This window comes from Calypte anna, chromosome 2, assembly GCF_003957555.1.
Source record: "Calypte anna isolate BGI_N300 chromosome 2, bCalAnn1_v1.p, whole genome shotgun sequence".
Classification (NCBI taxonomy): domain Eukaryota; kingdom Metazoa; phylum Chordata; class Aves; order Apodiformes; family Trochilidae; genus Calypte; species Calypte anna.
Genome location: NC_044245.1, coordinates 50,066,296 through 50,079,270, shown reverse-complemented (window position 1 = coordinate 50,079,270; position 12,975 = coordinate 50,066,296). Strand labels below are relative to the sequence as shown.

The window sequence follows — 12,975 nt, the reverse complement described above, 5'->3', positions numbered from 1 at the left end:
TGCTGGCTCATGTTTTGCTTTGCATTGACAAACACCCCCAAGTTCTTCTCCTTGGGGTTGTTCTCAACCCATTCTCCACCTAATCCCTGTACGTGGGATTGCCCCAATCCAGGTACACTCGGCCTTGTGGAACTTCATGAGGTTGACGTGGGCTCACCTCTCAAGCCTGTCAAGGTCCCTCTGGATGGCACCCCTTCCCTTCAGCATATCAACCATACCACACAGCCTGGTATCAGCAAGCATGCTGAGGGTGCACTCAATATAACTTAGGATGTTCAAAAGCCTTCTTCCAAATTAAAATATTTATAATATGTTAAGAATGCATTTTCTATTAGTATTCAACTGTGATGTTGAGCCAACTGAAGCAATGTCACTTAACCTTCTTAGTATGAGCATAACTATTTTTTTCTTGTCCCCATGGTAATTATTCAGTGTTCTAAGACTGGATTAAAAAAACCTACCCCAACCCCTAAACAAAAAGTAATCAAAACCCCAATGAAACAAAGTCAGTGAATCACAGCATTGGACCACAGCCTTTATATTCCACTGAATAACAATTTATAAAAGCACACATTTCATGGCTTCTGTTTTGCACCCTCCTAACTCAACACAAGGTTTAATCACTTTGACACCTCTGTAATTGTAACTTCAGCCACAGCTGAGGTTGCCCCAGACTGTCACTTTGCAGCTGGAGGAACTCTTCTGCTGAACCACGGCAGCAATGGTGAGCACGCCCCAACCTCATCTGTACCAAGTCAGATTACCACAAACTATCTTCACCAAAAACCTAACAAGTGTCTGACACACATCAAGAGAGATGAAAAGAGCTCATGCATCTTTATTCAGCTGCTCAGCTGTGGAGGCAAAAAATATTCCACTGAAATGTGATGCTTTTCTAAGCTACCCATAACATTATTTATTTATTAGTATTAGGGAGCTTTAAAATAAATTTTTTATAATACAAAAAGAATGATCCTTTTCTTGAGAGAAAGTACAAACAACCTAGCAAATTATTACACAAAATAAATGGATCAAGTTCTGTTTTCCAGCATTTGACTAAACATTTCAGTTGTTTCATGCACCTTCAAGAACATCATCTTTTGCTATGTAAATCTAGTCCTTAGAGTCAGGCAGGTTAATCTTCACACCCAGTAAAAAGCGTATCACAAAGGATACAGGCTGCAGATTATTGGATACTTTTACACATTAGGTTCTTACATTTACATCAAATCCTTTAATACATACTTTCTAAAAGCCCATCTTTAAAACAGTCAAGTGGTTTAGTGGACATGTACATATTTCTACAGATATAACCCAGAATTCTAATTGATAATAAAACATTCCATTTCTGAACAGGACTTCACCAATATGAGGCTTCTAAAGTTCAGGCAGCACAGGAAGCACTTCAGGGCTTCTGCACTTCCACAGGCTACAAGTTTCAGAACCTTTAAGTTTTGTACACTGAATTTCTTAGTGGTTCACATCACAGCTATGCTTATTTGAAATAAGTTGCTTATATGACCACTGTACCCCCTTACATTACTTAATAGCAAGTTACATTGTTCAAGCTGCAATTTTTTACCACAGGCATACCTGTACAGTCTTTTTAATTCTGTGTGAAGGACCTGGATACTCTGGGGAATACAATTCTGTTAAGAATAATGAGTTGATTAATGTTGATTTTCCCAATCCAGATTCACCTGTAAGAAAAGCAGAAGAGTTTCAGTAAAAACAGGAGTATAACAATGAGTATAAACTTTTACATCTATATGTCAAACACTCTTGAAAGGTACTACCTGAAAACATACACTGCATTCTTAAGGATTTAAGAATCTCATCTTTTCCAATTTCAAGGAAAACCTTGCAAATCCAACTGTCACTGTTGGATTCTACAGACATTCCATTTTCTGATGACATTAAGTACTTAATGCATGAAGCACTTCTCCACTGCTCCTATCACAACACACAAAGATGCTATTGCTCCAAATTAAAGCTTATGAACAGGTTTTCTTCCTAGTATTACTTCCCATCATGATGCCAAAGCAGACTGAACTATCCTATCTCCTTTATTTCAAGCCCTTCTTTTCAGAGAGGATAAAAACTAAGAAAATGAAAATTAAAAAAAAATAAAAATAAAAAAAAGGGGGGTGGCTGGGTAAGAAAGATTATTTTGGTCTAATTCCTAACACCACAAAAGCTAAAATGAAGTTCCAAAACTATGTGGTTTGCCTGGCAATTTTGTTGTTGGCGCAAGGAAAAGGATCGCATTTTGTTTGGGTTTGGGTATTTTTATTCTTTTTTTGTTTGGTTTTTTTGTTTTTGTTGTCTTTTTTTGTTGGGTTTTTTGTTTGTTTGTTTTCCCAATTTGTTCATGAGCAACCAGAAGTCAGCCTTGCTAAAGAATCTGGAGACACTCCTGCCATAACAATCCAAGCAAATGCAGTTACACACAGCAAAAATTACCCCTCAAATTTACAGCTCTACCGACACAGAAGCAAGAATTTCAGCTAAACTACTTAAAACTGTATCTAAAAACACAAGTTTTTTGCTTAGTTTTCTGTTGTAAAGAGACTACTTCAACACAGCAATCCGCATGACAACTAAAGGAAAAAGTATATAAAAGTGATACTTCCTGTTGGAATTTTCATATGCAGTGTTGTTAGTATATTGACCTAAGCAGAAACAGGCACACAGAAATTTGCACTTGAGCTGGTAAATTTGGGTGCAAACCACATACTATCGAGGGAGGAAAATGAGCTGCACCACCCCCACACTTCGAAAGGAAAAAAACCTTATCTGCTAATCTCTCCATCCCTGACAAATAATGGTTGGTTTAAACGCTAGAGTCGGAACGCTTCAGAACTTGTCCGAGATCCACATCCTGGGTTAATGCAAGTAATCAAGAGCTAGAAAACAGGGAGCAGCTACAAACCTCAGTGGAGAAGATCTCGTCTCCACTCTAATAGCTGTCTCGATTTCAGACACAAACTAGCTTATACACAGCAGCCCTCTCGATTACAACGGTGTAGCACAAAGCCTCTGCAGTGCTGAAGGGAGCAATCTGATTAGCTATACTGTAAACGGATTAGCAGCTGATGAAACATTGCAACCAGAGCTTTGGCAGCCTGGCTGTGTTATTAGCAGTGCTCCTTCTTCAAACCCCACCCTGTCCGACAGATGAGCTAACCCGGGCCTCAGGCAGGCCCTGGCTACAGCCAGAAGACGGGACCACAGCAGCCAAGGAACAAGGAGATACTCGAGTTAAAACCCCAAGATAGCAGTACTGGGAACACGAGCCCCAACAACACTACTGCTCTGTGTCAGCCTGGAGGATGGGCTTGCTGACAAGGATTGCATCACTGCCACTGCAGATTTTGCCTTTTTCTGCAGTCAGAGGCATTAGACATTTCAAAACTATGCAATCAATACGATGCCTAAAAGTGCCTGGTTGTGAGGGACACAAGGTCTTTCACTCTGCAGTTGCAAGACCTTTCAAGGCAGGGTCGGCTGCAGCTGAGAGGCTTCCCTACCAAGTCTTTAATGCAGAAAAGCTGCTGCAAAGCGTTGCTAGTTTGAAGCTCAGCGTTCTCCCACCTCACAATTTTGCTCAAGATGCAGGTACCATTCCAGCTGAGCTGAAGAGTGTCTTTTAACCATCCTGCTGAACCTCTCAAAAGGAGGGCTTCAATTTCGCAATACAGAATCCCTGTATTTTCAGTTACCATCACTTTTTAGTTGACCATAATCCTGCAAAAGGCTCTCTAAAGAACCTTTGAAGAAACATTTATGTATCGGATTCTACTTCAATATACAAAAAGGGTTCTCTTCTCCCTTCCATTAGGGTTATTGCTGGTCTTAACATGCTACAGAATTTAAAGTGGAAAACATTCAGATCGACTTCTCAGAAATCACAGTGCTTGTCAAGTTACCACTGAAATACAACATATGGAAATCAAATTTTCAGCGTTGAAATAATCTGATGGAAAACCAGCAGCTCACTCTAGATAGTTTCTACAGCTGTGGCACAGGCTGTAGAAAGAACAGGAAGGCAGTTTTGAGCTGAAACTAATGAAAAGACAAGTATGCAAAGGATATGTATGCACCACCTTGTTCCCCAAGCTGACCAGCCTCCTAGATATCCCCACCAATGCTTACCTTAATCACCCAGTATAGATAACATTTTAGACTGCTTAACTGCTACCAGAAATTGAGGCATTACATGTAAGAGTTTGCCAGCAAAACACCAACCATGGACACCGCTGTGCATTTGACCATGTAACAGTCAACACCTGAGATGGTAGTAAATGGTTATATAAACTAAAAAAAAAAAAAAACCAAAACAACAAAACCCTGCACTGAAAAGGTAGGTAAAAACTGTAATTGGAACATTCCAGAGTCATGCTGCTTCCACTATAATCAAACAGTAATTTCTCTGCTGACTACAGGGGAAGAAGAATTAAGAAACCAGTGTATTTGAACAATTCTAGAAGCCTTTTTGCAAACACTGAAATATCCTCATTTTAGCTATAAATATGGGAAGAATACAAAACACGAAACCAAAGCCAAACACAAACAAAAACCTGACCAGTGCTCAGCCCAAATTCACCCAAAAGAATTCTCTTCTGGAAAGGCTGGGAAAACAGCTTCCAAGGATGCCGTGAATATGAAAAATTAAACACAAGAGAACAGCAAAAACCAGTGGAACTTAACATGAAGAAAACAAACTAAACCAACCAACCAAACAAAAAAACCCCCACAACACCACACTGCAAATAAAATCCCTTTCAGCAAAGCATTTCTAGTGAGATGTTGCCCTTTCACCACTATGTGAATAAGCATAAGGATACAACAGAACAGAAGCATCATTCCAATCCCTCAATGCATTACGATGCACTAACATCAAGCTGCCTAATTTCAGGTGATTTTTAGAAATATCCCGGGTTTCTGTTTTAAGCATGAAACATTTCAAAAAATATAAACAAACAAACAAAAAAACCAACAAAAAAACCTAAACAAAACAAACCCACCAAAACCAAACCATTGACTTTGCTTGGTAATCCCAAAGAGTTTCATTATTTTAGGTATGCAGCTTCTGCTTTTACCTTACCCAGTCTCCTGCTAAATGTTTCATACAAGCTTCAAGTTCTTCTGAGCAAATATGGGTTCCTTTTATTCATTATTTTGTTATCTATTGTTTGTCAACACATTAGAGTTTCAAAATTTCAGCATTTTCAAGCTATTTTTCCTATATAATCACATGGAAATACATGGAGATAGCCATTCCTCTTGGTAGAAATAAGCATGTACTCTTACTAACACACTCCTGTCAGTCTTGCAAAGGACCTTTTGTGAGCCCTTACAAGACTAGCAAAAGTTCCAGCTCTTCTCAAGTCTATGAATTTCTAAATGGCTGCATAAATATTGCAGCTTTTCTTACACCCAAGTTAAAAATTTCCTATTGCCAATAAGTGTCATTATACAGTTGGCCCATGGCACATCATTTGAAACAAACCTTGGGTAGCCGAATTTCTTATAGTATTAATAAAACCTATACTATATTCAGATTATACAGCATGAGAAGGGAGAAAAAAACCACCAAAACACATACAGCTTCTCATATATTTCAAACACCTTTTTTGGGGAAGGGGGAAGGGGCAGGAGACCACCAGGAAATACAGGAATGTTTTGCAAACCATGATAAACAGTCTCCAGAATAATATTAAATAATTACAGAAAAGTAACAATTAAAAAAAATGGAACCATGAAGAATAACCCATAGGAATGGAAGGAAAGTAGTGCTTTAGAGATGAAAAATAATATGAATAAGGAATTCAAGTTGATCTCATTCAAGCTACATAAATCTTTCATTTCCAGATCACTCCCTGATAAATGAACTAGAAATATCAACCTGTAATCAATTAGAGTCTACTCACAGCTAAGTCACAAGTTTCAATACATTATAACTACTACAATGAAGCTAGAACTAGATGAACTTTGAGGCCCTTTCCAACTCAACCCATTCTATGATCCTTTGATTTACAATCCCCTTGTAAGAGTTCATTAAACAAGTGATCAAGATGACTAATCAGAATTAGCATTCTCAGTACATTCTCTGCATGCTTTATTTCATACCTCTTCATTATAAAACAAAAACCAATTACTGTTGTAGAAATCACCAGCTTTTCTATTCTTCACTAACAATTACTTGGCTATCTACCCATCAGACATTATTGCATGCTCATGGCCTGGGACAGCACTGGGAGTGCTACCACGTGTGCTATCTCTACATAAGAACTCGAGCAACTCGAACAAGCTCAAGGTGGGAGTGCAAGACTGACAAGGAACCAAGCCACCTGCAAAGAAAACACTTTTGGTGATCACAACATTGTACACCCAGACTTGTGCTAAATTGCTCAATTGCCTCAGGTGATCCAGGTCTCCACTGCCATTTCTCTTAACTGAGAACAGTACAAACTACAGACTCAGAAGGTGCAATAACTGCTAACAACTCCAGTGGGTAAAAGAAGTGAAGTTGTCCCTGTGGGGCCTGTAGTGTATTAGAGACAATCCAGTCCATCAACACAGTATTTCCCCATGTAAAGAGGTTTTCTACAACTTGCACTGTTTTTTCTAAAGAAGACTGTATTCAAAGTTACTTGATCCAATGTCAAAACCAAGCTGCAATTACTTTGTTGCTTTATCAGAAGGAAGATATCCAACATTTCTTCTCTGATGTGAGAGAAGTGATTTTTATTGCATTCGATAGCCCTGAGTTACTAAAAAGAGATCAAGATCAACAGAAAAATGCTGTACTTCTCCACAACGTAGATATACTGAATGTTTACATCAAAGCATGTTTTATTTTTAGCAAGTGACCCATTTTTTTTCAATTTTATAAATTCTAGTTATTGTGACAGCTTTTGCTTAAAATATAATACCATCAGTTTGATGCTGGTGACTCAAAGTGGGGTAAAAAGCTTGTCAGAGGACAGAAAAAATGATGCATTTTGTCTTTCATTCTTATAAAATTCACATTTTATGTGCACTTCAGCACCTGCAGCTTTATGCAACTGTGCATGGAGTGTGATGTAACTGCAACACAATTTTTTTGGTTTTACACAGAAGGGAAGCTACATGAGTAATCAAAGAGCCTGGACTACAACCAAACAGAATGATGGAACAGTCCTCTCGCCAAGGGGGAAGATGCTTTGCCATGTCATTACAGATGACCACAAAAACAGAGACCACGAGATGTTTTTAATTTTAAGTCCGATTTTAGAAGCCTTCCTAAAGGCTAGTTCCTGCCTTCAACATTCTACAAAATACGGAATAAAAATAAGAATATCCAAGTCAACCCCACCAGGAAGAAGGGTGGGAGCAGCACTGTGCTACACAACTGCTCCCATCTATACACACGTAGGACAGTGTTGTGAAATCTTGCAAGAAGTTCAACTTTGCATTTTATCAGCATTTACAGAAGAACCACAAAGCTGATCCTAGCAAAACAGAGGAACCTACCAGTGATAGATTCACTGCTGCCTATCAGCAACTGCATCAGCAGCAATAAAACTGCAGCATTCAAGATACAATAAGACAATTTAATCGACTTTCCTGAAGCAAAATTTAAAATTTAAGTGACATGGTCTTGGTATATCATTCTTGTCACAGATGCCATTTAAATAATGCAGAAAAGCCATTAAAAAGCAGGGAAGAAAAGTACTTCAGAAGACTGCTGTAGCAATTTCAAGACAGCATTTTTCAAGTAATATTTTCCCTCAAAAGCGAGGCAGTTCTAGCTTTCTACAACTTGACTGCTGCCAAAATAAATGGTGCCCTACTCCCAACCCATCCCTTGCGCTAGAATTCATAATTTGGGATGGTGAGGCAAGAAGCAATCCAGCAAGCCAGGGCAGTAAGAGGCTTGGGGGTGGGAAAATGAGGAGTAAAAAGACACCAGATAAATAAGGTTAATAAAAACTACAGGTTTTCAAAAAAGAGGGCAGGATATATGTAAAAATCTGCATTTATAATTAGACCTCTTCTTTGCAAGAAAACCACCAGCAAGTAAAAGAACTTGTGGCAATTCATAAAGTCACATTTGGTCTAATTGCATATATAGGCTTTGCAGGATGTCTGCAAAGTAGCCAATTTCTTAATTAAATGTGAGGCAAAGGAAGGCAGTTATTAGCATTTACTAAAAAAAAACCACATAAAATAAAATCAACCATTCCAATCTAGTAAAATGAAAGATCCATCCTGTAGTTTCTCTTCATTTTTGGTTCTTCTGCATGACAACAGATAAAAACCACCCCACCAAACAAACAAAAACCACCCTACAGCGTAAGTCCACCCATATCTAGTACCAACAGCAGCTGAAATGTGACAACCTGGGTTTCAGAATGCAAGCTTGCATGAAATTAGACGTATGCTATTAGCAGCTGCAGCCCAGGCTTGCCAAAGCTTACCTCACTTTGTTTTCTGTGTTAGTTAAAGGACAACTCCTATGTCTGATCAAGCTGTAGTCACACTGCAATGCAGTTGCAAAGACATTACAAGCAACAAGAAGTTGTCAAAACTGACCTACATGGAAAATCTGAATACACAAGCTATCCACAAAATAACTGGGTTAACAGATGCAACTGGAAATGACAGAAGCTGCAGACCTCCAGGAACACAACTCTACTACCATTAAATCCCACACACTCTGACTTTTCACAGCCTTGTAAGAAGCCAAAATAAAGAGCCTTGATAAGAGAAGAAATACAAAACAAAACGAACAACTTTGCTTAAAATTAAGAGGAACAAAAACGGTTGTGGAAGATGCTAAAGGAGGATGCTCTTTTTAAGGCTAAGAAAACATACATCTGAAACCATCACTTCTTGTTCAGGAAAAGTTATCTGTCCAGAGAAAGCTGAAGAGATGGGCTTACTCTCCTGGAGACCTACACTATGACAAATTACCCATTTATACAATTGAAAAAAAAAATTAAAAAATTAAAGGATGAGAGGAACTTGAAACTCATCAACTGTACATTAATACTGATAACTAATCCTTCAGCATTTCCTGTACATAATTTCTAACACCTGCTGACCCACAAATGAAAGGTATATTAATCAACAGATCACAGATTAATTAGTCACAGTAGGATATCTCATTACTTGAACAGAAATAAAACCCACACAGCTATCTAAACCCTGATTAGAAAATAAAGATTGAGTTTACTTAGCCTTTGTGAATAAAACATTGGTTCAGATACAGGTTTCAAGACCTTAAATACACCACAGTTTGCATTTTTCACTTTCTACTTAAGAACCAGAAGTATTACAGATCAGCTTGAGCAAAAGGAGAGAAAGGTAAAGAACATTAGTCAGGATGTTACTCAGAAAAACACCCAACTGATAAATCTAAGTCATGAATATCACAGAAAATTTCAAATGGACAAAAAAGAACATTATTTTTATTTACATTGACACTCATGAGTCTCTATATAACTCTACAAAGAGCACCTCGATTGACTTACTCAATGCTGCATCACAATAAAAATCTCTGGAAGTGTTGAGTGGTCTCAATATACTGAAGGTGTGATAGTCTACCAATCCACATAAATCTGTCAGAGGACTGAACATAGTAGATTTCTAGTACTAGTCAACATTTCTTTTTAATACCTTATACGTTGCCTCTTGAAGCCTTCTCACCTCAATGTCTTTGGAAGCACTTGGTACTGCAGGCGGCAGAAGGTAAACTATGTTAGGGCAAGACACATAATTGGTGCAAGTAGCAAGATACAGATAGATTGACAGAATTTTAAAAACTTACTCCAATGATATTGGTTTTGGGGCAGTAAGAAATGGAAAGTTAGAGCAATGATATTTGCAATTTGAGCTAAATCTGCCCTTCAATATTTGGTCTAGCATTAGTTAAATATGGAGCAAAAATATGGCAGAAATGTTCTCTGCTGGAAATGCTGCTGTCACCTTAGCAAAATACACACATTTGATACCTCAGGTACTTGGGGGCAGTTACACGGTTTTGTTTCCATAAGACACCTTCCACTGTAGTGGCAGTATTTTACTTCTAACAAGTCCTGAGGTGGGTTGGAATAAGCTTGCTCATCAAAACTACACCCTTTTTAATATAGTGAGAAGGACTGTTTTGCTTAATCCTAAACCATTGCTTCTAACTTGATACCACCACTATTTAGATTTCTGGTAATTAGTGGAAAGCTGAGACGCTTTTGTCACCAACAACAGAAGCACACGTTTACCAAGCTGAAAGAAAAAGGGATAGGTCTGATGATAAGGTGATATTCTAAGACCTGTTTTGTGTGCTTTCTATGTTTTGCAGCATACGAGTGTGAAGGACAGACATGGGAGGTGGACCAGGACTCCTTCTGGAATTCCTCCCAGCTAGGGAGGACACAGTGCCGAGCCAAGGACACAGACTGAGCCAAGTCACAGGCTTGTCATTTAAAGAAAGCGAGTGAGGATGATACACAATGAATTTAGGCAAAAAGAATAGAAAATATTATAAGAATTATGGTTTGTTTCTTAAATTCTTAAATCAAATGCAGTGGGAAAAAAAATTACTAAATTGCTAAGTTTGTAAAAATCTGGCATTGCCTTCTCTTTCTTAGCAGGCACTGAGTGGTCAGTTAATTGGTTTCTGCTCTGCACTGCATAATACCTCATCACTGTTATATCAAAGGGTACTTCCACCAAAACAAAACCAACCAAGCAAGCAAACAAAAAAACAAAACCAAAAACAAAAAACAGCCACCATGCCACCCCTTTTTTGTGTTGACAATATTTTTCTTTTGCTTTGCTACAAATGGACTAACCTTCTTTGCAGCCCTCAAACTTCAGGTAGTTTCACATACTAATCAAATTTGGGTCAAGCACTATTTGTCCTTCCAGCAGCAGCACAGATTTAGGCCAGGTTAAAATCTGAACTTCAGCCTAGAGAAACAGCTGCTGTTGTTGGATCACAGTTTTTCCTAATTAAAACAGAATGACACTTCCTAAATTCCACTGAGGCCAGTATGCTTCTTCAAGTACTTAAAAATTGTCATTTTTTTTCAGTATACTTATTTAGGCAACTGACACCCTTCTACAACAACCAGACTTTCCCATCCAATCACATCCAAAAGGTTGCCCAGGTTTCCCACTATACTAGGTAATAGGGTAAAAAGAGAATTCCATCATCTGTAAAAAATGGAAAACCAGCTTAAAAAAGCTTTACAGAAAAGGTAGTCAAAAAGAGGCTGACCACATATGGAATGCAGAGTTTAATTTTTGCCCCTTCAGTTTATTCTGTTTTTCATTAAGCAAGAAAACCCTTTAAGTTTTTTTGGTTGGACTCCCCTCTGCCCCAACAAGAAGTACACAAGTCTCATTCTTCTAAAAAGTCACTATAACCTAGTTTGGGAAAAGCATTTGAAAATTAGACAATAGATAAATGAAAACATTAATTTCAATTTCATAGTTTTTAAAGATGTGTAACTACCAAAAAGCTAAGAAAAAAAAATAAAATAAAATTGGACAACCCAAAGCCTGAAATAAGTCTAATACTGACTTCATTGCCACATTATAAAAGTGGTTTTCTGTACAGTGTTTTACCCATTAACATCTGTGATGCTAATCATCCCTGCCATGTTCCAATGGGAAATCACTCAGAGGAACCAGCATCTTGGGAGACAGCAGCTCCAGTTATTTTCCAGTGGTAACTTCATGCTGGTCACATTACAACAGCCATTAAAATGATCGAAGGACTAGAAAAAGACAGTTTGCCACATCAGCATGGTCAGTGGAAAAAGAGACAAAGACATCCACTGGTATTGATCTGAAAAGAAAAAAAAATGCAGCCAGATGAGGTAAAGAACTGCAAAACAGAGTCCTGCCCAAGGCAGAAACTGCCGAGGAATTTGCATTGATTTTAATTTTTTTTTTAAAGAGAAAATGCAAATCTGGATTCTTCCTATCTGTTTCCAAATGCTATGGCTAAAATAGGTCATTGCGTAGCACAATATCCTTGTAAAGGAGGGAGGGTGTGGGGAACTTTGACAGTTTCAACAACATCAGTTGTTGTTCAGACTTATGATGATGAAAATAACAGAACAAGTTTTTGTACTTCAGTATCCACAGTGTTATTAGGAACTTTATTTTTTAAAAGCAAACAGTCATGATCATGAAAATGAAGGCCTAAATGAAGCAGCCTAAAAGACAGGGAATGAAAAGGATGCAGCCAGCAGATTCAGTAGTTATGATGCCCTGTAAGGTGACCCAAACATTAATACATATCAGAGGGTAAAAACAGAAAACCAACAGTTGGGATGAGGAAACTGGGAAAAAGAGAAACTTGGAAAGTCTTCAAAAAGTACAAGAAAGTTCGAATAAAACTGAAAAATCAACTGCTAGTTATGTCTAAAAATAGCAGCTGTTTTCAGGCAGCCCAAATCTACACTGCTTCTCAACAAAACTTCTCAATAGTAAAGCACTTAAGCCACGCAGACTAAGCAGAGAGAAAGCAAGGACAAGAGTCCTAAAACAAGCATCATACTGGGAGAGCAGTACTAGCCGCTCCAGCATCCAATTATGCTGGAGTGAAATACTCCTACCAAAAATCAATTAGAAAGCTGTGGAAAATGGTTTCAGGCAAGATTCAGACTTCAGTAAAAATCTCTGCTGTGCTAAGCTGTGTTACAGTATACATCAATAAGCTCACTGCTCTCCCAAAAATATTCCTTCCAAAAATAAACTCACCATAATCAACTGCAACAAGCTTCCTCTTCACAGTATGTATTTCAGGCTAATTGCTTTTTACAGTTTGATATAAACTCATCTATACTGTAAAATAAAGATCAACATTGTCACTACCATCCCTCCAGAACATCATCTTGCCTGCCAAATTTCCATGAAGGTTTTGGGCTTTTTTCCCCTTCTTCCCACTCATTTCTAATGAGTAATTTGAATTACAAG

At 38.1% G+C, this 12,975-nt stretch overlaps 1 protein-coding gene across 4 annotated transcripts in view; it reads right to left on the bottom strand.

The window, feature by feature from the left end:
* Positions 1 to 12,975, bottom strand: part of SEPTIN7 (septin 7) — a 74,826-nt gene that overhangs the window by 25,067 nt on the left and 36,784 nt on the right. For all 4 annotated transcript variants that reach the window (XM_030444516.1, XM_030444513.1, XM_030444515.1 and 1 more), the window contains exon 4: positions 1,594 to 1,700. In XM_030444516.1, coding sequence (XP_030300376.1) covers positions 1,594 to 1,700 — 107 coding nt within the window. The remainder of the gene's footprint in view (positions 1 to 1,593; positions 1,701 to 12,975) is intronic.